We start from the raw sequence: 27,137 nt of genomic DNA, 5'->3' as shown, positions 1-27,137 counted from the left end.
TCTTCAAACTGCCTCATATGGGCATTACCTGCCAAGAAGAGTTGGTGTGTTCATTAGGCCTGGTACTCCTGAGCGGACCTTGTTTCTTCAAATAGTCTTTCAACTCTTTCAATGCATACCAACTCTCCTTCTTTTGATAAGATTTATGGTGCAACTTATAACTTTTAATAAGTTACTGTTCCATAGTGTTCCAAATTACCGTATTTTTCGCTCTATAGGACGCACTTTTCCTCCTCCAAAAATGAAGGGGAAATGTGTGCGCATCCTATGCGGCGAATGCAGGCTCCTGTGAAGGAGAGGCGTTGTGCAGAGAGAGAGAAGGCGCAGCGTCCCTTGAGCAATGCGCCTCTCATGCGAAGCCGGAGGAGGAACAGAAGGGACTCCTTCTGTTCCTCCTCCCGCTTTGCAGCGTCCTGGAAGCCAGAGGAGGAACGGAAGGGTCTCCTTCTGTTCCTTCTCCAGCTTCGCTGAAGGGCGCTGCACCTTCTCCCTCTCTGCACAGCGCCTCTCCTTTGAAGAGAAAGAGAAAGCGCAGCGCCCCTTGAGCGATGTGCCTCTCCTGGCTTCTGCCTTAGCCCTGCACAGCCTCTTTGGGCCGGGGAGCCTTCATCCCGCTGCCCTGAAGAGGCTTGGCACAGTTATCCCAGAAGCCAGAACAGCCACACAGTATCCCAGAAGCCAGATCCCTCTTGCTGTTCTGGCTTCTGGGATTCAGAATAATTTTTTCTTGTTTTCCTCCTCCCAAAACTAGGTGCGCCCTATGGTCTGGTGCGCCCCATGGAGTGAAAAATACGGTAATGTTCCAAGTCAGCATTCCAATTGTGGTTTTCCATAGAAAAGCAATGCCGTGAGGTATATTTCACTAATTGTTTGGTGACTGTATAGTTTAGATCCTCCGAGAACTGAGCACGCTCCCCTGGGCCCTAGGGAAGCCAGCCAAATCCAAGATTCACCCTGCTTTCACATTACACCATATCTTCTAATAAAGAGTTAACGTCACTTGGTCCGTGTGATTTATTGCTGACCTGCTGCTGACAGGGACAATATTAAAGCCGGAGAACTATACTATTTGGGGGGGTCACTAAGAGCAATTTTAGGGACACGGGTGGCGCTGTGGGTAAAAGCCTCAGCGCCTAGGGCTTGCCGATCGAAAGGTCGGCGGTTCGAATCCCCGTGGCGGGGTGCGCTCCCGTTGCTCGGTCCCAGCGCCTGCCAACCTAGCAGTTCGAAAGCACCTCCGGGTGCAAGTAGATAAATAGGGACCGCTTACTAGCGGGAAGGTAAACGGCGTTTCCGTGTGCGGCTCTGGCTCGCCAGAGCAGCGATGTCACGCTGGCCATGTGACCCGGAAGTGTCTCCGGACAGCTCTGGCCCCCGGCCTCTTAAGTGAGATGGGCGCACAACCCTAGAGTCTGTCAAGACTGGCCCGTACGGGCAGGGGTACCTTTACCTTTAAGAGCAATTTAGGACTGGGTCCCTAATATTGTCCTCTGACCAAAATATCCAAGGTGATATTGAGATGGAGAATGACATCAATGACGGTCCCCAAACGAGTAAGTGCTGCATCAATGGGTGACTTCAGTTTAAAAGTTTTTAAATTTAAAGAGAGGAATTCCGTGTGCAGGTTATAGCTTTTAAATGTTTCAGTGAGAAGGGGGCGGGGTGTAGGTAACACAAGACACCAAACAAAGATTTAAAGTTCAATATTCACTCTTTTTTTCTTCCAAATACAAAAAGCTGTTACAATTCAACTCAACACAAAGCATGTGCAAAGTTACAGAAACTGAGACATTGTATAAAAAGTTACACATTTAAGATGATTTCCCCCTCTTTTTGTTTTCTCCTCTCCTGTATTGAGCAAAAAGGAATTGTTACCTTGATGAAAATATTAACAGCTGCTGACCCACGGTAAAAAGTTACATAAAAGTCTTTAAAAAAAAAAAGTTCATAATTACCATAAGACAGCCATCTCTTCTCCCTCCAGTTTTAATAGTTATTTGCAGAAAAAGACAAGATAAAAACACCTCAAAGACGGGTGACACTGAACTGCAGGAAGAGTTTCCAAAATGCTTGGAATTGATGATCACTAGCAGACTTGTGCGAGGTGGGGGTGAAGAGAGAGGGGGTGGTGGAAAAATCCTAAGAGGGGCCCCTTGCACGACTCCACCCACCCACCCAACTACTGTAGAAAGGCTAGTGCTAAGGTGGATCTGGGCCTACAAAAATACAAGGATGTAAGGCTGAACATTCTAGCTTTTTCTTTGTCCAGAATCATTTTTTTAAAAAGGAGAAAAAAGAATTGTCTTCAACAAGGAGAGAAAAGGGATAAATGCAACTTCCTCGTGAGGGATGGTACAAAGGAAAGGAAGCATGCCTCTAGCTGTACAGGTAAAAACGCAGCCACCTTCCGAAACGACAGCAGTCTTCCCCAACTGGGGAAACCCTCCAGGGGTTTTGGACTACAAGTCCCATCAGCCCCAGCTGATGGGCTAGGGCTGATGGGAGTTGTAGTCTCAAACCCCTGGAGCCCCCCTTCCTCCCACAACAAGTTGAGGAAGGCTAAACTACAGAGAGGAAACCTGGGAAGAGGCTCCTTCCCCCTCCTGGGTTTCCCGAGACAGAAATGCCCACTGCCAAGTTTAAAAACTTGCCAAAAGCGGCGCAGCCAAGCTGCTCGCCCCACCCCCACCCCCGAGGATGGCGCGCTGCCATCACTGAGTGCTGGAGCCTCCCTGCGAGGTGCCCGTGTAGCTCCCGTAGTCGTAGCTGCCGTAGTACGGGGGCCACTGGTTCTGGTTCTGGTTCTGATAGTACTGGTCCCACTGCTGGGCGTACTGCAGGGAGAAGGAAAAAGGCTTGTCAATACGGATATCCAGACACCGGAAAACTGAAAGGTTCCAATCCAACGCGCCAACTGGTATTTCTTATGCATGACTTAAAACAGAGGCAGAGAACCCCGGGGTGAATGCAGCGTTCCAAGCCTCTATAGCCAGCCCTCTGTCCCCAGACTGCCCCTCCACCCCCTGGCGTGAATCCTGCCGGGGTGCTGTGCCCGGATGGAATAGGTCCTGGAACCGTAAAAATTGCACTGGTGGGTGTGCAGAAAGCTCTGGCTTCTGCATGGCTGGAATACAGCCTTCTGTACAAGGTTAGCAGCCCTCTGCGCCCACTTGCGTTTCTGTCTCTGCCCATCACTGAGATATGTGGAAAAAAGGCCTCCAGGCCCCAATTTAAAATAAATGGGTGGTTGGAGAACCCCTGTTGATGCATCTCAAGGTTGATCTTTCTTCCACCTTTCCCTTGGCAAGCTCTCTTTTTAAGGAGGGCTGCTAAACGAACCCTTCTCTGCTTAAAGCAGAACCAAAAGGGTATGCTTGCTCCTATGTGTACTCCATCGCTATGGGGTGAGGAGCGAGAGGGAAGACGCCCGCATTTTGGGGATCCAAGGTTCTGAGCTGTGCAAATAAGGCAGATGAAGCACAATTTAATCTGGTTCTGAAAGTTCTGGGGAGGCGGAGGGGGGTATACAAGATACTGCAGCCCACTGGGTAAAAAAAGAAAGGCAAAGGACCACTGGATTGTTAAGTCCAGACAAAGGCGACGATGGGGTTGTGGTGCTCATCTCGCTTTCAGGCTGAGGGAGCCGGCATTTGACGGCAGACAGCTTTCCAGGTCATGTGGCCAGCAGGACTAAACTGCTTCTGGTGCAACAGAACACAGTGATGAAGCCAGAGCGCATGGAAATGCTATTCACCTTCCCACCGCAGCGGTACCTATTTATCTTGCACTGGTGTGCTTTTGAACTGCTAGGTTGGCAGGAGCTGGGACAGAGCAACGGGAGCTCACTCCGTTGGGGGGATTCAAGCTCAGTGGTTTAGACCACAGCACCAAATGTGTCCCACTAATCCACCAGGGAACTTATTCGGACCTGCATCACTATACAAAAGCAGAATTGAGCAGCTTCATCTAAAATATACAGGCCACAGAATTTCTCTTGGTTTAAGTGTGGAGGACTTTCACCACTGCACTAAACATCCCTTGCACCCACGTTTTTCATTTTCAACCTTTGGGTCCCTCTCTTCTTTCCCACCTCCCAGCCAGGGGTATGGAGCAACATTCCAACCTGGCAATTCTGTGAAGCTTCAATAAATGAAATATTTCCTAGCTGAGCAAGAGCTTGGAGCCCCAGGTCTTCCCAGTCCAATACACCTGATGCCACAATGCCCTGAGCAGTTTCCCAGAAACATGAAAGCAACAAATTCATCCCTTCTCCACAACTCCAGCGCCTAACCTGCCTCATTGTTATTATGATCTAACAGCATTTTCACCCTGCTCTTTAAGCCAAAAAGGCTCCTAGAGGAGCTTATGGAAGTGAGGCTGTGAGGCTGAGACATTTAGCAGTGCAATCCTACAGATAGCATCACAGAGGTATGCCCCGCTGAGCTGAACGGAACTTGCTCCCAGATTTTCCTTCTCACTCACCTGTTGGTACTGGTTGTAGTTGGGCTGATTGTAGGCTGGTGGGGTGGGGGCTGGGGCTGGGGCTGGGGCCGGAGCTGGTGCAGGCGGGGGCTGGCTGTAGCTTTGGCTGTAACCACTGTAGCTCCCATAGTTGTAGCTCGGGGCATATCCCCCTTGGCTGTAGCTGGATGGGGGGTTGTAGGGCTGGCTGTAGCTCTGCTGCGGAGGGTACAAAGGAATCGGTTTACGCATTGTACTGTAACCCATGCAAACGGACCAAAAAAACCACAGAGAGAAGCAAGAGAAGACCTGGCGAACGCAGAATACCCTGGGATAAATGACACACTCCTGTCCCGGAGCTTGCATTAAGGGGAAAAGGTTGTTTTCGTTTCAAGGGCTCCGACACTCTTTTTTGCACCTGCAAAATCCACCACCATGGCAGGCACCTCGCTTTAAAAAGTCCCACACAATACGCTTGACACCGGCACACCCTGTCTGCCCCTTTCCTCCACAGGTCACCACGACACACCTACATACTTCTTCCTTGACAATGTCCAAACCCACCTGAGGAGGGACTCCCTCCTCACCACGGAAAGCGATTCTAAAACTCTGTTGCTTTCCCAGTTTCGCTACTAAGCCTTCCACCAAAATGCAGTTCTTGAGAAATGCAGCCAGTAAACTCCCTGCCAAAGGACCCCGAGTTCGCACGCCCAGGGAGGGAACACAAGCCTATTTAAGGCTACCATCTTAGGCACGGGTAGGCAAACTAAGGCCTGGGGCCTGGATCCGGCCCAATCGCCTTCTAAATCAGGCCCACGGACGGTCCAGGAATCAGCATGTTTTTACAGGAGTAGAATGTGTCCTTTTATTTAAAATGCATCTCTGGATTATTTGTGGGGCCTGCCTGGTGTTTTCATGTGAATAGAATGTGCCCTTTTATCTTAAGCTCATCTCTGGGTTATTTGTGCGGCATAGGAATTCCTTCATATATTTTTTTCAAAATATAGTCCAGCCCCCCACAAGGTCTGAAGGACAGTGGACGAGCCCCTGCTGAAAAAGGTTGCTGACCCCGGGTCTTAGGTGTACTTACATGGGAGCAAGCCCCATTGAAACCCAAGGGCACTTACTTCCAAGTAAACATGCACAGGACTGTGCAGTTAAACTAGACAAGAAGATGGGTCCCACCTGCCCTGGTCTCAGCCACTGTCCCTATGCCTTTTCTTGTGCAGCCCACTCTGCCGCAGCCCAAAGGACATGCCTGGTGCCTGCTGTGCTGCTCCTTCCTTGAATCCCCATCAGAGGAGGAGCTGCTAACATGACAGCAGAAGCTTTCGTGGACTAAGGAGCCTAGAAGCTTGGCCATCCCTTGCACTAGAATGGGGGGGGGGGGGGGAGAGAGCCCCAGCCAGCATGGCCAACAGTTGCAGGTAATAGAAGTTATAGTCCACGGTCTGTGGAGGGGACCACATTGGCTGCCCCTGGCCCAGAGACATGGGAGGAAGAAAATGACTTGTTTGCGAGGGCACAAGCAGAAGAAAAAAGAAGAGGGGCAGACAAGTTAACAGCATCAATTAGAGGCTGTTCTGATCAAAAAAATTCTAGAGAGTGGGAATGCGTAAAGGATTACATGGAAAGAGTTGGCTTTGGAGCCTAAAATTAATATGCAATAGTTTAAAGGGCGCAAGGTTATAGGTTGTTATTAAAACAAATATGGAGCAACAATTATAAACAGCTGTTAACACAACAAAAAACAACAACAGTATGTAAAGAAGATCGCATATGGGTGAAGGGAAGCAACGGGTTGAGGGGGAGAGCGGTGAGGGCATTAATTGAAAAATTGTTAGAAGATACAGTGGTGCCTCGCAAGACGAAAAGGATCCGTTCCGCGAGTCTTTTCGTCTTGCGGTTTTTTCGTCTTGCGAAGCAAGCCCATTAGCGGATTAGCGCTATTAGCAGTTTAAGGGCTATTAACGGCTATTAAAGGCTTAAAGGCTTAAAGGATTAGCGCTTTAGAAAAAGGGGTTGGGGAGCAAAAAAAAAATCGCAAGAATCGCAAGACATTTTCGTCTTGCGAAGCAAGCCCATAGGGAAATTCGTCTTGCGAAGCACCTCTGAAAACGGAAAACCCTTTCGTCTTGCGGGTTTTCCGTCTTGCGAGGCATTCGTCTTGCGGGGCACCACTGTATCTATGGGACCAAAGAGATTAAGGATAAGGAACCAAAAGGAGGAGACAAATATTAAGGAATAGTGAAAAAAGGTAATCTGAGTACAAACAAAAATATGAGACTCAAGGTTTTGTTATATACTGTTTTGTCTTGGGGGTGAAGTATTCTGTTGTAAAGATTGTACATAAAATGAATAGAGAAGTATCTTATAGGACAGTTTGGACTGAAGAACTTTCCCCTCCTCCTTTGGCCTCCCCAAGGAAGGTTTCTGTGTTTCCCAAAACAGAAGGCACACACACACACACCCCCGGCGTCACCTGTGGTCCTGGGTTGTAAGTACTGGGAGGTGCAGCTGGGGCCGGGGCGGGCGCAGGGGCGGGGGGCATGTTGCCGCTGCTCTTGTACGTATTCTGGTTTCGCGCCGGGCTGTAGCTGCTCTGCTGCTGGTTGCTCCGGTTGTAGTTGCCCCGGTTGTTGTTGTTGCTGTCTCGGTTTCCGCCTCCCCAACGGTTCTGGTTGTAGCCGCCACCGCCACCACCGCCCCTGTTGAAGCCTGGATGAAGAAGCCACAGGTGGAAGGTCAAGCTAAAGCCAGTATTTTACAGCCCTGCCTTGTGGTGAACGACTGGATCGGGAATATTCTCGAGCTGGTGCCAGAGCTAGCATCCTGCAACGACGTTTACTATTTTCATCATTACAGGATTTATATATCAACCTTCATCAAAAGCTGTCCTTTGTCTTTTTTATATTGTGATTTTATGTTGTGAACTGCCCTGAGATCTATGGGTATAGGGTGGCGTACAAATTTATTTATTTAATCAAACAAACAAACAAACAAACATTCATTCATTCATGGCTCAGAGGTGCAGTGAAGGGGGAAAGCATTTGATCCCCTGCTAACTTTCTCCGACTTTTGTCTTCTGGGTTTCTGGGGCTTTTCCTGTTGTTATTCTGTCTCTCACAGCTACAATACACCTACCATTAAAATTATGGACTGGTCATTTCTTCGTCACAGGGCAAACGGGCAAAGTGAGCAGGGGATCAAATACTTTCCACCCCCCTCACTGTATGCCTGCACAGGGACCAAGTTTATGACAAAGGCGAGACCCGAAACAGCGTTCCCGACTCTCAGAATCCTTTTCCGTGTATCTAGCACAGAATACAAACATTCCCAAATGCAATGGGTCCACTGGTGTCGGCTTACCTCCTCCTCCTCCTCCGCCGCCGCCGCCACTACCTCTGAACCCTCCTCCACCGCCACCGCCACCGCCTCCTCGATTCTGGAAGCCACCCCGGTTGCCCATAGGTGGACCTCGGTTCTCAAAGCGCTGGAAGCCACCTCCGCCGCCGCCACCTCCGCCGCCGCCACCTCCACGGCCACGGAAGCCTCCCCCGCGGTTATCAAAGCGTTTTTCGGGTGGCGGGCCAGCCTTCTTGCCTTCCTCGTTGTACTGCCTCACCAGCTTCTCCGCTTCGTCCCGCTGCAGCTCGATGTAGACCACCGCGTCCAGGAAGTCGCCGGCTTCCGGTAGCGTGAAGTTGGCTGGTGCAGAGGGAGAAGACAGACACACGCGCGCGCGTCAGTCCCCGGTGGAGAAAAGCCGAGTGGAAGAGGGGGGGGGGGCAAAAGGAAGGGAGCGGGAGCTGCGTCCCGGGGCTCCAGGAGAGAAGAACGGGAGGGGAAAAAGGAACAAGTGGGAAACGCTGAGGAAGCAGAAGCAATAAGCCAAAAGCATTGATGCATAGAATCATGGAGCTGGGAGGGAACTCGAGGGATATCTAGTCCAAACCTCGGCAATGCAAGAATCTCAACTGAATGGCATGAGAGAGATTAGCTCCTCCCTTCCTGCCAGGCTACGGTCAGGGGGGTGCCCCACTGGTCTCGTGCAGAGGATTGGTGCAGGACCTCATATCTGATTGCATGAGAGAACGAGAAGTTATGCCCCCCCTCCGTCCCACACGCTACTTTATAAACACCCCCTTACATTAATCCAACCTGCTGGGAGTTGGGGAGACCAGCTGCCAGTGCTGCGTGTCTCATCCTTAGAGATTGGAGAGCCAGGATCAAACCTCCCACTTGGCTCAACAGCCCATTTCTGCCTATCTTGCAACACAGGATTGCTGCGAGGAGCGGTTTTCCCGTTCCGGGGCAACCATTGAGCAAGGGCTTTAACCCATCTGTCACACGATATTCTCACTGAATATTGCTCCATTGAGATTTTGGCTGCCTTTATGCCAAGGCCTGCTGCGCTCTGGCAAAGGCTACCCAGCTACGGTGTAGCAGGAAAAGGATTTCCACCGGAAAAGCGCCAAATCTTACATTTCTAATCGCACTTCCTTGGGGAGCCGAGTCCCACTGAACATACGGGGCTTGCCTCCAAGAAAATGTGCAAAACCCCTGACCCTGGAGCTCCAGCGATTCAAAGGCAGCAGTTGTGGCGCAGGCTGTCTCGTTTGGGGGTTTTGTGTGTGCTGGTTTTGACCAATTTTGAAGGGGGTGAGCCTACCAAGATCAAGGGAAGTAATAGTGCCACTGTATTCTGCTCTGGTCAGACCTCACCTGGAGTACTGTGTCCAGTTCTGGGCACCACAGTTCAAGAAGGACACTGACAAACTGGAACGGGTCCAGAGGAGGGCAACCAAAATGGTCAAAGGCCTGGAAACGATGCCTTATGAGGAACGGCTAAGGGAGCTGGGCATGTTTAGCCTGGAGAAGAGGAGGTGAAGGGGTGATATGATAGCCATGTTCAAATATATAAAAGGATGTCACATAGAGGAGGGAGAAAGGTTGTTTTCTGCTGCTCCAGAGAAGCGGACACGGAGCAATGGATCCCAACTACAAGAAAGAAGATTCCACCTAAACATTAGGAAGAACTTCCTGACAGTAAGAGCTGTTCGACAGTGGAATTTGCTGCCAAGGAGTGTGGTGGAGTCTCCTTCTTTGGAGGTCTTTAAGCAGAGGCTTGACAACCACATGTCAGGAGTGCTCTGATGGTGTTTCCTGCTTGGCAGGGGGTTGGACTCAATGGCCCTTGTGGTCTCTTCCAACTCTATGATTCTATGATTCTAAACACTACCTCGAGGCGTGATGTGCCTTCTGCATCTATCCTTTCCCACAGCAGCCGTGTGCGTGGGCATCTGCGGCATCTCTGGGTGGGCAGAGAAGATGAAGCGATAACTATGGGGTAGATAGAGCAGGTGGAAGGGAGCCAAAAGGGAATGATCTAAGGGATCACTTTAAAGAAATCCTCAAACGATGCACACGGTCATGCTGGGTATCTCCCCTTATCACCTGGGTCCTGCGGAGGAAAGCGATGGGGGTTCCCCCTCTAGGATCCTACCTTTCATTTCTAACACTGCGTGATCCGGCACATCCTTCCCTTCCTCATCCGTGCGTTTTACTGTTCGATCTTTTAAATCCTCATCCGTGGGACAAATTACAATAGCCTTGCGCTGGAAACCTTCAAAAGGGCGCATTTTTCGTCTCTGGGCAGATCCATAAACGTTTGTCTAGCAACGGCAAAAAAGAAGAGGCAAAAATAAAACCGGGTCGTTATTTGTCAAAGTCTGTTGCTATGTCCGTCAGTGTTTTTAAACGACCCCCCGCCCACCCGTGGATACAGAAGGATGTGCGTGGATCACCGGCTGTGTGTGACACCCGCTTGGGAGTCGTCCCCTGACTACTAACCTACCTTTAAGGCTTTCCTCCCCAGTTTTAAAGGATAAAAACAGCAACACGCACCAGTAATTTGCAGCCGTTTGCAATTCAAATGAGATCTCCTGGGGTGCCAGGCTAACAGAACAGAGCCCGCTTTGTTCGTGGGGGAAAAGGGGGCAATTTACAAGCTAAAAACGAAGATTTGGACAGCTTAAACACAAGTGGCAAAAAAAGGAGTGTTCGGACCCATCCATTTAGATGTGATATTTAAGCCTCTGAGGTATAGTCACCCAAGTGCTAGAGTTAATAAAGCCTAGCAGGCTGGTTAAAAACCCTCCACACATTTCAATTCTGACCTCTAGGTCCTTTTGGGTGGGGGGCACACATTAACTGTCCTGCTAAATCAAATCAAAAGGCCCATCTATTCCTAGAGGGGTGGGAGAGCTGAACAAAATTTCACATCTGGCAACCAATGTGCCCCTTTGATTTCAGGTAGTACCTGGGTAGATGACTCTAAAAAGCCCAGGACACAAATTGTATGTATTTAGCGCTAACTCTGGAAGTGTGTACTCAATTCCGACCAAACTAAGACCCCCTAAAGCACAACATACGCCAGGAAGCTCGATTTAGTCGAGAATCCGGCATACACTTCCAGAGATAATGCTAAATACATTATTTCTGGTAAATGAGCCACCATAGCTGCCGGAGTCCCAGGCTTTTTAGACTCGCTTACCTATGTATTATCTGAAACCAAAGGGATGCACTGATTGCCAGACATGATATATGTTGACATTATTTTCAGCTCCCCTACCCCACTATCCAGCACTGTTTCCAATGAAGGCAAACCCCTCCCCCCCGCCAGATGTTTCCCAAAAGTTCACTAGCAGTGGGTTAAGGCGGCAGCCCTCTCCTGTTTGTACCAGAACCTGACACTTAGGGAGGGGCTGAATGCCAACACAGAGGTTTAGTTTAGCTAATGGCTGTCAACAGACCTAGCCTCCATGAATATTTCCCATCTCTTTTTGAAGCCGCTTGTGAAATGAAATCAAGCCCTTTATCAAATCCCTTTATCACAAAAGGAGAAAAGGCCACTTGACTGAAGCAGGGTCCTACACAATAAGATTTTTTAAAACGGAGGCTGACCTCCCCACTGCCTTCTTCTCCCTTAGTAATTTTCATATGAAAGGATTAAACCAGCCTTCCCCAACCTGGTGCCCTATAGATGCTTTGGATTATAACTACCATCAGCCTTAGCACAGGCCTACTTTAATTCCCTTTCTATATATATTTCAGCTACATGGTAGCTATATGGATTATTACGTATACGTGGCTTTGGGCATCTTTGAACTGCTATCTGTCCAGGGAAGCTTTTAATGTATGATGTTGTATTGTGTTTTAATTTGCTGGAAACCATCCAGAGTGGTCGAGGGAACCCAGTCAGATGGGCAGCATATAAATAATATATTATCAAAATCATCCTCTTCCCTATTTTAAACCCAGGCACCATGACAAAGTGCTAGAAGTTGCCGCACACTGATAAAGTGTAAACTCTAGTACTGTGCCACTAGTGAAAGGTTTTTTTTTTTTTTAAAGAATTCCTCGCTGTGCTACTTAGAACACATTGCTGCTCAGAATTCGAAACAAAGACTAGGGTGGGGAGGGAGAAGCACTTTAACCCAAAGTTTGTCTTCTTCCTTTTAAGCCTGATTTGACCCAACTGTTTGCATGTTGTGCAAAGGCAAGGTAGCCATTTGTTTCTCAGAACCAGGCTCTTTGGGGTCTTCCCAAAAGTCACTCACCTGGTTCTCATGCACTTACCTTAGCTTATATTCAGAAGCCGCAAACCCCTCAGCTGAACTCCTGTTTTACCTGCATCCATTTTAAAGCACAGTCTGCCATCTTGCTTAATGTGGTTAACAGCTACTGCTTACTATATAGGTTCATTTTCATGCGACAGGTTTGGAGGGGAAAAGAGGCAGGGGGACATGCCTTTAAAATTCCTGGTGCAATACACACACATGTGCACAATGCTTGTGAAACAGCTCCAGGGGTGAATGGAAGACAACCTGTTTGCTGCCCTGCTCGGAGTAGTGGGGCATCTTTAGAAGACATAGACAGAGAAACCGCTCCAGGGAAGAATAGCTCCGTACCTGATCCAGGATGTAATTTCGCTTCTTCCGTGCCGCGATTTGGATCAGGCGATTCAGGCACTGTGTCGCTTGTTGGATGAGCACGTCCCAGCGGCCAGCGTAGTTGCGTTGGCGTCGGAGTCCCATTACCTGAGGGAAAGCAGGCTGGTTAATATCTCCGGGGCGACCTCAAATGAATGGGCTTAGCTCTCTGGCTGTTTTGGACTACAACTCCCATAAGCCCTAGCCACTGCAGGACCGGCATGACGTATGCATCACACTCAAATGTTTTGTCCACAAAAGCTTAGAGTCATGAAAGGATCAAAGAGCCATTCAATGGGCCTGGGAGGCTTCTGTTCAAAATCTCACCTTGGAAATGGACGGAGTAGCTATAGAGAGCAATAGTTGGCATGCATATAACATATCTGAAATAATGAAAGTGCCCTGCCACTACTGGAATGTAGATGGGGCATTTTTGCGATGACATAGTGCTAGCGTTCCACTGCTTTTTTTCTTTTTCTAAAGATATATACATATCTATTAGCTACTATAAATCAGAAAGATCTGATCCGCCTAGAGCGCCCAAGGTCTGACAGCAATACTGTCACTGCAGGAAAAGGAATGAATGACACAATGGGTGTCATGAAATTCTATTCAATAATGATCCAGAGCAGAAATCCAACATATAGTTAGCGGAGTAAAAACGTAAAAGGAATGAATTATACAATCCTACACGTTGCAGGATTCCCCCCCCCCCAATAGACTAGAGGCAATTAATGTATCATCCAGCAGAGCTTTACTGCTATTGAAGGCAAATGAGCACAATGGTCACATATCCAGTACATTCAGGATTGGCACTGTTGCAGCAGATTTAAATTAAACTTACAATAACTTATAATAAGTCTAAAGCTTAACACTAAGCATACAGAACACCACACCAGAAGGAAAAGAGATAGAAAGAGTAAGTGAAGCCCAGGCTCCTTCTGGCCCTAATTTTATAGTCAGCATGACCTTCACAGAAAGAGATAAAGAGAACCATTTTAAACCTGTACTAGCTTCTCTGAAGGTATAACTCAAATATCATGAACCTTCTTGCTTGTTTCTTTCACACGGAGAAGCTTCCAGAACCCTCTTGAATTAATAAGAATGGGAAAGATCTCTACACATCAGATCAATACGTTCTATACCAAGAAATGCAAACTTACAATGGGTACACGGAGATTAATTCTCACACCAGGAGCCAGCAAACTAAGAAAGGAGTGTAAGGCAAATCACACCAAATGCTGCCAGCGACGCTCCACCTTACCCTCATTTTGTCCATGATGGCATTTGTTCCCAGAATATTGTATTTCTTGCACGGATTGGCTGCAGCATGCTTAATGGCCCACGTGGTCTTCCCAGCTGCAGGTAACCCGACCATCATTAAAATCTGAAACGCATGCACCAGTCAGCTTAGCACACCGCATATAAAAGTGCCCAAGTCAGATCCCAAGAGTGAGCCAACACTCCCACTTTACAAATAAAGGATTGCGTTGTGGAGCTGATGTCAAAACTCAGTAGTTTTGTGGTAATGGCTTCACTCAGCACCATGTTCACGGGCTCCCAACCTTCCCTAACCCAGCTGGAGTTCATTCCAAAAGAAGAAAACTGGGGCTACGGCAGGATCTAGTATCCCAGGAAGATAGGCATCAAACAGCACCAAATGAGAAAAACACTATCAGGATGACAGCTGCGTAGAAAGAAAAAAAATCTCTATTCCCAGTGCCTTTTTAGAGGTCCCTCCTGTCTCTCTTTACAATTAGTAACACCCACTCAAGGGTGATGGCTGTTTTCAACGCTATAAGGTTTTTAAGATGTCAAACAGATGAACAACTACACAACTTTCCAAAGACATATGAAGGCAGCCCTGTATCAGGAAGTTTTCGATGTTTGGCTGTGTTTTTATTATGCTGGAAGCTGCCCAGAGTGGCTCAGGCAACCCAGTCGGAGGAGCGGGTTATAAGTAATAACACCTAAAGTAGCTAGGATTCTGCTCATCTCTGATTGCACCTAAAAATAACAATAATAAAAGCTGAGACGTCTGAGACGGAAGAGACCAATCTCTCCCAAACTTCCTTTACGCTAGGGCAGGGGTTGTCAACCTGGTCCCTATCGCCCACTAGTGGGCGTTTCAGGATTCTAGGTGGGCGTTAGGGGGTTCCACAGCACAAGCTGAATCCTCCTTCCATCAAGCACTGGTGGGCGGTAAGGAAATTTTACCATCAAGAAAGATGCATTTAGTGGGTGGTAGGTATAAAAGGGTTGACTACCCCATCTGGCTCATTCAACACTGTTTGCAAGGAAAGGCTCTGTTCATGTGATCCGTCAACTTGCGTGAGCAGGCAAATGAGTTCAAAAGAGCAGGCCACAATTTCTGCGCATGGGAGCCTGGCTTTCAGGTGCCACCTACCTCACATTCCGTTTTGCTCTTTGGTCCAATTGTCCCCCGCACCCGCTCTGACAAGGGAAGATGCTGGATGAAGGTGAACCCAGGCGGGACTTGGAAGAAGGCATCCTCCCTCTGGCCAAAGTTGAACTCGATGGCGCAGTTCTTCACCAGGACATGAGGAAAGAGTGCCTGGCCACCCAATGCCTCCTTCCGCAGTCGGTAGGCCACCCCTAGCCATTTCCCGTTCTTCATGTAAGACATTTCAACATCGTCGCCACACTCAAAGTCCTAAGGACAAGGAAGGAATTAGAAGCCAGTGAATGACCTCCAAAGCAATAAACTGTAGCTGTTGCCCATTGCAGCACAGGTGGCTAGCTTGTGGCCCTCTGGGTGCTGCTGAACTACAACTCCCAACATCCCTTGCCAGTGGCCGTGCTGACTGGGGCTGATGGGAATGGTGCCAGTCATCTGGGGTTCCCTTTTCAGTCAGCAGTCACCCAAAAACTCTTCCAGAATCTTCTCTCTCAGTTCAGCTCATTTGTTGGTGAATTCCCGTGTGGGAATAAACACTTCACCGATTCTAGTTTGACTTAAATAATTAACATTACAACTTATACAATTACTGGTCTAAGGATAACAACAACAACAATTTATTATTTATACCCCACCCATCTGGCTGGGTTTCCCCAGCCACTCTGGGCGGCTTCCAACAGAATATTAAAATACAATAGTCCATCAAACATTAAAAGCTTCTCTAAACAGGGATGCCTTCAGATGTCTTTTAAAAATCTGGTAGTTGTTTTTCTCTTTGACATCAGGCGGAAGGGTGTTCCACGGGGCGGGTGCCACTACCGAGAAGGCCCTCTGCCTCGTTCCCTGTAACTTGGCCTCTCGCAGTGAGGGAACCGCCAGAAGGCCCTCGGCGCTGGACCTCAGTGTCCGGGCAGAACGATGGGGGTGGAGATGCTCCTTCAGGTATACTGGGCCGAGGCCGTTTAAGGCTTTAAAGGTCAGCACCAACACTTTGAATTGTGCTCGGAAAAGTTAAACTGTGTTCAGTGAAATATTCCTCCTCTCTGCTCTTCAGTCATCTGGGCAGAGTAACAACCCAACCCCAATCTCTCCTTCAGAACATGTCTAAAAAAGAAGTCTGTTGTGCTAAGGAAACCCTGTTGCTGGGAGAAAACTTGTTGCTAGGCACAAAACTATGCAAGAATCACTTCAAGTCTATTTTTAGACTACACTAAAAACCTGTACCTCAGCAGCACTTGGGAGGACCATAAGTTAGCCACCCTTGACCTAAATATTTGGTGTTCTCCCTTTCCGCAGTGTTAGAATTGTCAACCCATGCAAACAATGGCGGCTTCAGCATTGCCCCCCATGACATGCGCTCTGATCACATGCGCATTTAAACAATTTGATTGTGTCTGGGACATTACGCATCTGCGCAAGAGGCGGAAACGTAACTTCCAAGGGACCACGAGCCGCACTCACCACGAGGCAGGTGATGATGTCGTTCTCTGCAAAAGTTTCCCCGTAATTTTCAAACTTGCTGTTGGTGGATTTCTTCCCTGTGCCGCCATAGCCATAGGAGTGAAGCTCTTCACCTAGCAAGACAAAAGAAGTCGGCAGAAACATAAATGCAGTGTTGTCTACAAAGAGACATGGAGATTCTTTATCATGGCAGCCTGCTGACCAGACATGATCCTGTTCACCCCAGGACTCCTCCTTCAGAAACGGCATGCTGTTTTTTGAGCTTCTCACATCATTTCTTTGACTACATCAAGAGGGGCTGGAGAAGTACTCTTCTAAGATGGCACTTGTCTGTGGCAACCGTAGTAACTTTTCATTTAAGGATTTAAATAAAACAGGTTTTTGTTTTGTTTTTTTGCTGCCCGATTTAAAAAGGTGCCTGTGGTGTTCGTACGCAGCCCCTGGTCCTTTCACGGACTATTGAACCATACACCACTAATCTGGTGCCAACAACCAGGTTCCCCCCGGTAAAACACTAAGTCTCAGTCACGTTCTCAGGTTAACAACGAAGATTGTAGTTTATTGCAAACACAAATAAACTTTAAATGCATTCGAAACGCTGTTACCTTTTACCCTCTTAGTCTCATTTTATCCTGTCTCTAACTCTCCTACCTCCCCTCACACAAGAACCAACTAGTCTCTCTATTTCTATCTGTCTTCCAACTGCTTTTTCAACTGCTTTCCCCCCCAACTGCTTTTTCCCAACTGTCTAAACCTCTGGCTAAGCCTTTTAAAAACAAGTAGGCTCCGCCTCTGGGCTTTTCTATTGGTCTACCTATTAACCCTTTCTCTCCCCCTGTACAGTGGTAACTCAGGTTACATACGCTTCAGGTTACATACGCTTCAAGTTACACACTCCACTAACCCATAAATAGTGCTTCAGGTTAAGAACTTTGCTTCAGGATAAGAACAGAAATTGGGCTCCGGCGGTGCGGCGGCAGCAGGAGGCCCCATTAGCTAAAGTGGTACTTCAGGTTAAGAACAGTTTCAGGTTAAGAACGGACCTCCGGAACGAATTAAGTACTTAACCTGACGTACCACTGTACAGACATTTCCAAAAGAACGGGCAAACGCCACAGTGCCCGTGGATAATAATTAATGTAGCCAACTGACTATAGTTGGGAAATGATGTTTCAGAGTTGGGTGCATGTCCTGAGCTCTGGCTCCATGTTCAGCACCTGCAAGGTCTCTCTTACCTAACTGGGTGCTGCAAGAATCCAGTGACCACCCGACACGCACCACGTGAGGATCGGGCTCGGTTGGAGGAAGATGCTTGACAGAGATCTCTTCATTAATCTGAGGACAAAAGGAGAGGGATCCTAGTCATGAGACATCTTGAAGTCACAGCTTTCCACTTGAGAACAGGGATGGATTTCTAGAGACAGAGAGCTTGCTCTACACACTTCAATGTGTGTTTTCGGGGAGCACCTCAAATAATGGGCGAAGGCAGCAATCTGGGGATGCAGTCTTACTGCAAAGGGTTTGCCACTGTTTCAAAGCAAGGCTATTTTAATGAGAGGCTTGTGAGTGAGCACAAGGTACAAACCCAGAGCGAATTCTAGCTGGAACTGTTAATGACACCGAGGAAACTTTTAGCTGTCAGAATTGCAAATACAGTGGAACCTCGGTTTTCTAACGTAATCAGTTCCGGAAGACCGTTCGACTTCCGAAACATTCAAAAACCAAGCCGCAATGGGCGGCTGGTAAAATCCATTGAGAAAATTGAAAAAACACGCAGTGGAGGCTGTTCCACTTCCGAGGCACGTTCGAAAATGGAAGCAATTACTTCCAGGTTTTCAGCATTCGGCTTCCAAGATGCTCGAAAACCAAGGTTCCACTGTACGTAAAAATAAAATGAACGTTTTTGCAAAATTCTGGGTGGCAAGGGGGGTGGGCAGTAGACGTGCAGCAGAATCAAGGAAACTGAGCCTCTATGAGTTGCCCCAGTATTATTTAAAGCACAACACCAGTGGTTATCAATACTCACAAGCTTGCCTGTCTTTATCCATGCAACAAACACACACCCAAAGCAACTACAGAACCAAGAAGCAGGTTCCCTTACCTTCATTTCGTAACAGACCCTCCCTCGCCTCGCCCCATAGGTGGCTCGGGCACCTGACCACAGGAAAGCAAACCCTTCTATGGTCAGAGGGTAGCCACTGTATCGGTCACGGGCAACTTTGAAATGCAGGTCGCAATTATCTGGAAGGCAAAGCCAAAGGAGAAGTCAGAAGCGCACACACGCCAGTGGCTGCTACCACCCTCCAAACCCTTTTTTCCAGTGCACGTTGAGAAGTTCAGACAAGAAGGAGGCTTTGAGCGATGGCACGCTGCTACCACCCAGGAAACTCACACGTATCAATGGCCACCAGCGACTCATCAAAGTCCTCTTCGTCATCTTCAGCAGGCGGCTGAGGAGATCGGCCCCTGGAAAAGAAAGACAGCAAATGCAGGTCCCATAAACCCATTTCATGAGCTCAAGACACAATCTGCAAGGGAAGCTTGCATGGAGCATGCATTGACAAGTGCATAGCAACTGGTTCCCACCCTGGGTCACTAAAGGCACTGCTAAAAACAAATTCTGGGTCATCAGATTGCTTTAACAAACCTCAATAAATTATACCTCCACAACTACAAGCCCCCGTGGCGCCAAATAAACAAAGACCTAGAGATAGAACAACACGAATACCACTCTCTCAGACAAAATAGCCATGATCTAAATGATCACTCTCCCAAAACTAACCTACCTATTCCAAGCCCTCCCAATCTGGATTCCCCAAACCCAACTCAGCAGATGGCAGAGAAAACTACATTCCTTTATCAGATTGCTTTAAGAATTACCACTGACCCATGATCAATGTGTTTACATATAATCAGGATTTACCTCCAACTCAGATACTCCATAGATTAATTTTAAGCATCGTTTCCACTTCAGCATTTAAGACTGAGGTATCAGTCAAGAAGCAGCCACTCTTAAAATCCTACTATTCAAAAGGTTGTAAATTCTGCCAGATATGCAGCATCCCTTGAGAGTTACTCAAATCCACAAAGTTTAAAGAATGCACTTCCCAGACTGAGAGATGCAATACGTATCTGCTTCAATCTCAATGGCACCCATGGGTTAATTTCCACCTTGTTGCTGCTGCCTGTAAAGACTTGCCTGAACGCACCTCTTATCATCTCGGTGTTCGTAATATCCGCGCCCCCGGGACTCCTCAGCTGGCCTCTTGCGGCCTTGCTGCTGCTGCCAGGGCTGGGATGAGTCGGAAGAGCCGTAATTGGAAGGGGGTGCATTGTAGCCAGAAACTGAAGTGTTGTAGTTAGATGCAGGTCCCGAGGAAGGTGCATTGTAGCCAGAAGCTGGCATGTTATAGCCAGAGGCTGGCTCCTCTTGCTTCACTTCCGTCTTCATTTCTAAACTCAAACAAAACGTAGTGCATTTAATTGGGAAAGGAAGCCTTTATTCTGAGGTCACAAGTTATGGGCATGGAAGGAAATGCTATTACAGTGGTGCCTCGCAAGACGAAAAGAATCCGTTCCGTGAGTCTCTTCGTCTAGCGGTTTTTTCGTCTTGCAAAGCAAGCCCATTAGCGGATTAGCTGCTAAAAGGCTATTAGCAGCTTAGTGCCTTAGAAAAAGGGGGTGGGGAGCGAAACCCCCCCCCCAGGAATCGCAAGACATTTTCGTCTTGCGAAGCAAGCCCATAGCAAATTCGTCCTGCGAAGCACCTCCAAAACGGAAAACCCTTTCGTCTAGCGGGTTTTCCGTCTTGCGAGGCATTCGTCTTGCGGGGCACCACTGTACTGTCATTGGGACTTGCGAGGCAGAACCAAAGCCACCAATCTCCTAGATCAGTGGTGTCCAAGCTTTTTTCAAAGAGGGCCAGATTTGATGAAGTAAGGGCTGACCAAAGGGCAACCAAAGTTGTTGAGCTTCTTTTAGGATTGAAGTTGTTTTTTTAGGATTTTACCCCAGGGAATAAACTGCCACTGGGGCCGGATTAAACTGACCGGAGGGCTGGATTAGGCCCCCAAAACGGACTTTGGACATGCCTGCCCTAGATAAAACAACCCACCTGCTTTCCCATGTTATGCACTGAAGTTCCGTTACACTCCAACATCACAGCAGAACACAGGACATGAATAAGTTAACTGAGCGGTGGATATGCAAACAAGAGGGCAGCTCAACTCTGTGAATTCTCCGGGGACAAAAATCCACAGAATGGAGTCTGGGGCGTAGCTGAAAGGGGAGGGGAGATCTGCCCCTCAGAAAAACAGCACATTATGTGGCAGAAGAGGCAGGTGCAGCACCACCAAAAGCAGTGGACTTCAAGTGCAGCCATTTACTGTACCCCAATATAAACAAATTGCTACCTTTCACTTACCTGGGGGGGCAGGTGGACGGAGAAGACGGATTTTTAAAAATCAGGCATTGACAGTTGGTGTCTCGGGCTACACTGGCAGGGACTCTTATCACGAGAGGCTGTATATATGGAGATGTTCTGTGATCCCTATAGTGTCTCAAGGGCATTCATGTCCACCATAAGGCTGTGCATTTCGCCAGCCAATATGAAATACCGCTCTGGGCGCCTTCCTCCACCACCAAACGTAAATACTCAAGTTATATATAAAAAAGGAACATCCCAGCTGCTATTGAAAACTTTTGCAACAGGTCGATGGGGTGCTACCTACACAGTTACAATGATCAGCATGTGACAGAGGTCTGGGGTTGGTTTTTTTAAAACACCGGACTGTACCTGAATGTAAGCCAGAATGATCTTGGTCTATAGGTCCCCTCTCGTACCCAGATTCGTTCTCCTGTTTAACGTTGAAGTGCTCGTATGGCTGGTGGTATCCTTGCATGTTGTCCTGATGAGTGTTGTCATGGGTGCCATCTTGAAATGGGAAAGGAAAGAGCATAGGTCAGGACTGCTATTCCATTCCACGCCCAGCTTTGAAAAAACAATGGGGAGGTTGGAAACATGTGTGCCAGCGTTTCTTGACTGCTAGATGAAGGCTAGAGTGGCGGTCTAGGTCAGCAAGGCCAACCAACACATACAAAATGGGTGAGGTTTCAGTGGATAGCAAGGTTTCCCATACGGGTTGATATTGACCCCCCTGGGATTGGTGGGACTGGGCAAGGGGCAAATAAAGACCATGGGGTGGAAAGGGCCACGGGGTGGGAAGGTTTACAATCGTGCAAAAGGTTTAATCAGGAGCTATGAGTCTCAGAAATACAGAGCATGAGCACATACAGTAGTACCTTGGTTTAACAACAGCTTAGTTTATGAACAACTTGGATTAAGAACACCGCAAACCCGGAAGTAGGTGTTTGGGTTTGTGAACTTTGCCTTGAAAGCAGAACACGTTTCGCTTCCTGTTGAGTTTGTTCCATTTGTAAACTGAATCCTACGCTGCTATGGGAAAGCACGCCTTGGTTTAAGAGTGCTTTGGTTTAAGAACAGACTTCCAGAACGAATTAAGTCCGTAAACCAAGGTACCACTATACATATTTCACATCCCTCGTCAACAAGGAACTTCTACATTTAATAAGACATATTAGTTTCACTTGTTTTACTTCACATATATATATGTATATTTATTTCATTTCACGATTGTTAAAGGTAACTGAGGATTGATAAATGCTGATAATATTTACACATCTTCCTTGACTTTCATTTATATTCCTACAAATTTTGGTTGGGGTTGATGACAAGTTCATACGCTCACCAAGGGATCAATGAACTCAGAAGTTTGAGAAATGCCAATTATAGATCATCAGCAGAATAAAGCGTCTGAAGATATCTGGAGTGTACTATTTCAGGATGCAGGCAGCAAGTGGGTTTCACGTCTGAAAGTCCCACCCAGGAAAGAAAACCACTTTACGTAATTCGTTCGCTGCATGGCTAATTGTAAATGTCAGGGAACAAGCAGGTGTTGAGTCTCCCCTTCTCCCACACAAATGGCTTTTCTACAGGAGGCAAATTTTACTTCTCTCTGAAAAGGAGCTTTCAAGGCATACAGGGCTTCTGAGAAAGGAAGAAAGGCAGGGGGTGCCGTACACACCCTCCACTCCACACCATACAAAACAATTGCGCTTCATGCAGCAGAAGCTCTCATTTTTCAGTCCGAAGTGCACAAACGTAGGGGCACCAAGTTGCATATTCAGCCACTTTTACACAGGACTGATAATTCCTCATCACAGCACTTCCTCTGCCTGTCACAGCCCCCAGAACTCATATTTCACAATATACACTGTACTCATTGGTCACATGCATCAAAGGTAAAGGGACCCCTGACCATTAGGTCCATTCGTGACCAACTCTGGGGTTGTGACGCTCATCTCGCTTTATTGGCCGAGGGAGCCGGCGTACAGCTTCCGGGTCATGTGGCCAGCATGACTAAGCCGCTTCTGGCGAACCAGAGCAGCGCACGGAAACGCCGTTTACCTTCCCGCCAGAGCGGTACCTGTTTATCTACTTGCACTTGGACGTTTTTTGAACTTCTAGGTTGGTAGGGACTGGGACCGAGCAACGGGAGCTCATCCCGTCATGGGGATTCGAACCACTGACCTTCTGATCGGCAAGCCCTAGGCTCTGTGGTTTAACCCACAGCGCCACCTGCGTCCCGGTCACATGCATAAATACTCGTAAAACTCCAAGCGGAAGTCAGACCAGAGATATTACAAGATGACAAGCCATGGTACTAATCATGCCTGGGTTGGGATGTTTGCAAACATGACAGCAAGGCAAACTGCTTGCCGTCCTATTATCCTAGGCAAGAGCATTATTTGAGAGGATGGAGGGGGTGGGGGAGGCCACTGCTGAATCTCCAGACACTCTCTTTTCAAAGCAGCATAAAAAAGGTAAAGGTACCCCTGCCCGTACGGGCCAGTCTTGACAGACTCTAGGGTTGTGCGCCCATCTCACTCAAGAGACGATTCCGGGTCACGTGGCCAGCGTGACATCGCTGCTCTGGCGAGCCAGAGCTGCACACAGAAACGCCGTTTACCTTCCCGCTAGTAAGAGGTCCCTATTTATCTACTTGCACCCGGGAGTGCTTTCGAACTGCTAGGTTGGCAGGCGCTGGGACCGAACGACGGGAGCGCACCCCGCCGCAGGGATTCAAACCGCCGACCTTTCGATCGGCAAGCCCTAGGCGCTGAGGCTTTTACCCACAGCGCCACCCGCGTCCCACTCAAAGCCAGCATACTACCTGTTAACTCAACTCAACCAGAATTGCCCTACTAGCAGAATCATCAAAGCACATAGCATTTCTGCAGTAAATTTTACAGTGGTACCTTGGCACTCAAACTTGGAACCCAAACACTGCAAACCCAGAAGTATTCCAGTTTGTGAACTTTTGTCGGAAGCTGAACGTGCTCCGTTTTGAGTGTTACACTGAGGTCTGTCTGTTTTTGTTATTTATTTTGCATTTTTGTTTTTGTGGCTCTTTTTAGTTTTGGTTTTGTGACGGTGTGGAACCCAGTTCAACTACTAATTGATTGATCGTGTGACTGTAGCACACTACAGTGTTTATTGCTTTCATTTTATGGATCAATAGTCTCGTTAAGATAGTAAAATGCATGTTATATTGCTGTTTTAGGTGCTGTTTTTAAAAGTCTGGAACAAATTAATCCATTTTGTGTTACTTTCTATGGGAAAGCACATCCTGGTTTTGAAACGCTTTGGTTTTGGAACAAACATCCGGAACGGATTAAGTTTGAGAACCAAGGTATCACTGTAATAACACAATAACATCAGGGCATCAAAGTGGCCACCCAAATGCACTCAGGTCCTGCTTGTGGGCATCTCATAGGCAACAACGCTCTCCCTGCTTGCAATTGGCATAGGCATGCTGCCACTGACTGCAGAGGGAGTACACAGCCACCATCCCTGCAAATTTCCTCCAGCCACGTGACACCCGTTTGTTCCCAGATTTAGACACAGCAGCCATTAGACAACTTAAGTGAAACCTAGAACTGGCATGGGAGCCAGGTGTCAACAAACCAGCATCCTGGCTCTTCCACAATTCATTACAGGTAGTGCCACCTCTCTCCAGAGACAAGACTCATCTGCGATTCTCATGGGGAAATAACAACACAGGCTCACAGCACAGAGCTGCACCAGGCCACTCTCGCAGGAGTACTAAACACGGCTGCAGCTCAGCTGTTACAGCATCTGCCCTGAATGCAGATGGTCCCAAGTTCAATCCCCAGCAGCATCTTCAGACAGGAAGTTGGAGAGACATTGGTCTGGAACCATGGAGGGCAGCTGACAGTCAGCACAGACAATACTAAGCTAGGTGGACCATAGGCCTGGCTCAGGATAAAGCACCTTGCTATGTCCAAGTGGACAGCTCAGGTGGTTAGACTGTGGTACTGATAACGCCAAGGTTGCAGGTTCGATCCCCGTATGGGAAAACTGCATATTCCTGCATTGCAGGGGGTTGGACTAGAATCAGGCATGTCCAACTCCCAAGAGACTATGATCTACTCCCAGTATAAAAAAACTGGCAGTGATCTACCCATTGTGCAGAGATCTACCATTCTACCCATTGTCACTGGAGGGGGGAGGAGCATGCGTGGAGTGGGTTAATTGCCCAGAGTTGAGGTTTTTTTAGGAGGGAAGTGCCCAAAGTTGTTGAGCTTTTTGTGGGGAGGATGGCACAGTTATGTAGTTTCCTCCAGTAACTTTTTGTATGTGATAAGGATCCCGCAATCTACCAGGATCAGCTGGGAATCTACGGGTAGATCATGATCTACTGGTTGGACATCGCTGGGCAAGATGATCCTCAGGGTCACTTCCATCTCTACAATTCTATAATTCTATGTCCCCCAACCTGGAGCTGCTCCAGGAGACCCCGAAGTCTCTTCAAGCATGGAGCAGCTGCATCAGGGAGGCTCACGCCTGCCGGACACTCTCTCACGATGAACTATGCTAAAAAGGCACAGAGCTGTAACTGCGCCGGGGAAGGAGAATAGAGGGAACCAGAAAGCAGAGTTGCACCGTGCATGTCTGTGCTGCAAGACAAGAAAAGCCCCGCAGCACAGCTTCAAGTCGCCGGTCCTTAGTCTGAACTCCGAGATCGAAGCGTGACCCCAGATCGACGCTGCACCGGGAAGCCCACGTGCATTTCTTAGGCAGCGGATGCACCGAGCTGCATCGGGAGACCCCCATGCCTTTCCAGGGGAAGGAAAGAAACGGGTGCAGCGGATCCCCAGCGCGGATCTGCACCGGGAGATCCCCGTGCCTCTCCCGGGGAAGGAGAGAAACAGATGGACCGGGTCCCCAGCGCGGAGCTGCACCGGGGAGGCCCACGTGCATTTCCTAGGCAGCGGATGCACCGAGCTGCACCAGGAAGACCACATGCCTCTCCCGCGGAAGGAGAGAAACGGATGCAACGGATCCCCAGCGCGGATCTGCACCGGGAGACCCCCGTGCCTCTCCCGGGGAAGGAGAGAAACGGGAGCAGTGGCTCCGCAACAGGAGGCCTGCCGTTCCCAGCGCGGAGCTGCACCGGGAGACCCCCATGCCTTTCCCGGGGAAGGAGAGAAACAGATGGACCGGGTCCCCAGCACGGAGCTGCACGAAGAGCCCCCCATGCCTCTCCCCGGGAGCGGAGGCGCCGATCCCCCAGCTTGGCGCTCCCCAGCGGCGAGGCTCCCGCTCCTTCCCGGCCGCTTACAATGTCCGTCCGGCAGCTGCTCCTGCTGGTCGGCGCCCGCTCCCGGCGCTCCTCCGCGGGCCTCCTCGGCTTCCAGCGCCGCCTGCAGCCGCTCGGCCAGCTCCGCCTTCAGCCCGCGGGTGTCGAGGCCCCTCCGGCCCAGCTCCTCCTTCAGCTCGTTGACGCGCAGCTTCCGCACATCCATATCCCCCCCCCCCCGCTCAAGCCCCGCCGCGGGGTCGCGGTTGCCCGGCCATCGGCGCTCCGTTCCGGGCTCGGCTCAAAATGGCCGCCGCCGCCCTCCTCCCCTCTCAGCGCCCCGCCAGCCATGCGCCGGCCTCTCCGGTTGGCCGGCCGCCGGAGGGAGGGATGAGAGGCGCCCGCTGATTGGGCCGCGCCTTCCCTACCTCTGCCTCCTCCTTCCTTTTCCCTCCGTCTCCCGCTCGTTCTGCCGCTTGTGGAAGAGGCCCGCCCATTGGACACGGGAGCGAGCCCGTCTACAAAGAGCTTCTTTATTGGCTAACGGTGGCTCGTCCCCTCACATCCCCTGCTGAGGGTAAAACTAGTCGGAGGAGGGGAAAGGACTGATTGACGAATGAGGGAGGTTGGACCAACTTCTCGAAGACCAATCAAGAGTCCTCTTCCCTTCTGAGTTCTCATTGGTTGGAGTACGGATTTGTTTGTTTGTGGAGGGATTTTTCTTACTTTTCCTATTGGCTGAGCCCTCGAGGGGCTTTATGCTTGCCCACGAATAGCCGTCATCAAGATATTCCTTGCGGGTTGCATTTGTGTCTCGAGTTCCCATTGGCTGAGTTCTTGGCGGGAGGCATTTCTCTGGGTGTGTCTTTCTTATTGCCTGAGGCTTGGGATGCGTCTTCTTGCAGATTGTTATTTCACGTCTGAATTTAATTCGTGCTCCCACCGTGACCCGCTTTCCTCTTTAGACGGGGGAAGGCGTGTTACGTAACATTTCAGTGAAAACAAATAAAGTTATATAAGCACCTCACACCACAACAACATGGATGACGTAATCGTAATGTCATCCTATGACATCACCATAATAACATGATGTGGAATAATTAACATCAGATTGTAGAA

General features: G+C 48.8%; 1 protein-coding gene across 2 annotated transcripts; it reads right to left on the bottom strand.

Annotated features, from left to right (window-relative positions):
* Window positions 1–1,692: 1,692 nt before the first annotated feature.
* HNRNPUL1 (heterogeneous nuclear ribonucleoprotein U like 1) lies at window positions 1,693–26,393 on the bottom strand. 2 transcript variants are annotated; one of them, XM_083455011.1, is made up of 15 exons: window positions 26,061–26,393; window positions 21,131–21,268; window positions 19,545–19,788; window positions 18,728–18,801; window positions 18,437–18,576; window positions 17,571–17,670; window positions 16,336–16,448; window positions 14,863–15,129; window positions 13,720–13,842; window positions 12,435–12,563; window positions 9,968–10,136; window positions 7,831–8,169; window positions 6,944–7,179; window positions 4,483–4,680; window positions 1,693–2,834 (listed from the first exon to the last, which is right to left on the bottom strand). In XM_083455011.1, exons 1-15 carry the CDS (start codon window positions 26,242–26,244, stop codon window positions 2,712–2,714), a joined length of 2,577 nt encoding a protein of 858 aa, XP_083311137.1. In that variant the 5' UTR covers window positions 26,245–26,393; the 3' UTR covers window positions 1,693–2,711. The 2 variants fall into 2 exon arrangements, with proteins under 2 accessions (XP_083311137.1, XP_083311138.1); XM_083455012.1 differs by having other exon boundaries at window positions 4,483–4,677.
* Between the last annotated feature and the right edge of the window lie 744 nt (window positions 26,394–27,137).

The sequence above is a fragment of the Podarcis tiliguerta genome, assembly GCF_965153285.1.
Source record: "Podarcis tiliguerta genome assembly, chromosome: 8".
NCBI classification, from domain to species: domain Eukaryota; kingdom Metazoa; phylum Chordata; class Lepidosauria; order Squamata; family Lacertidae; genus Podarcis; species Podarcis tiliguerta.
This window is presented reverse-complemented; position numbering and strand designations above follow the sequence as displayed.

Bases quoted from the DNA above. Each gene is read 5' to 3' on its own strand.
- HNRNPUL1 (XM_083455011.1), bottom strand. From the start codon at position 26,244: ATGGATGTGCGGAAGCTGCGCGTCAACGAGCTGAAGGAGGAGCTGGGC. The intron at 12,564-13,719 runs GTAAGGTGGAGC...GCTTTCCCTCAG, and splicing joins CCATCATGGACAAAATGAGG to GTAATGGGACTCCGACGCCA. The intron at 10,137-12,434 runs GTACGGAGCTAT...TGCCGTTGCTAG, and splicing joins GAAATTACATCCTGGATCAG to ACAAACGTTTATGGATCTGC.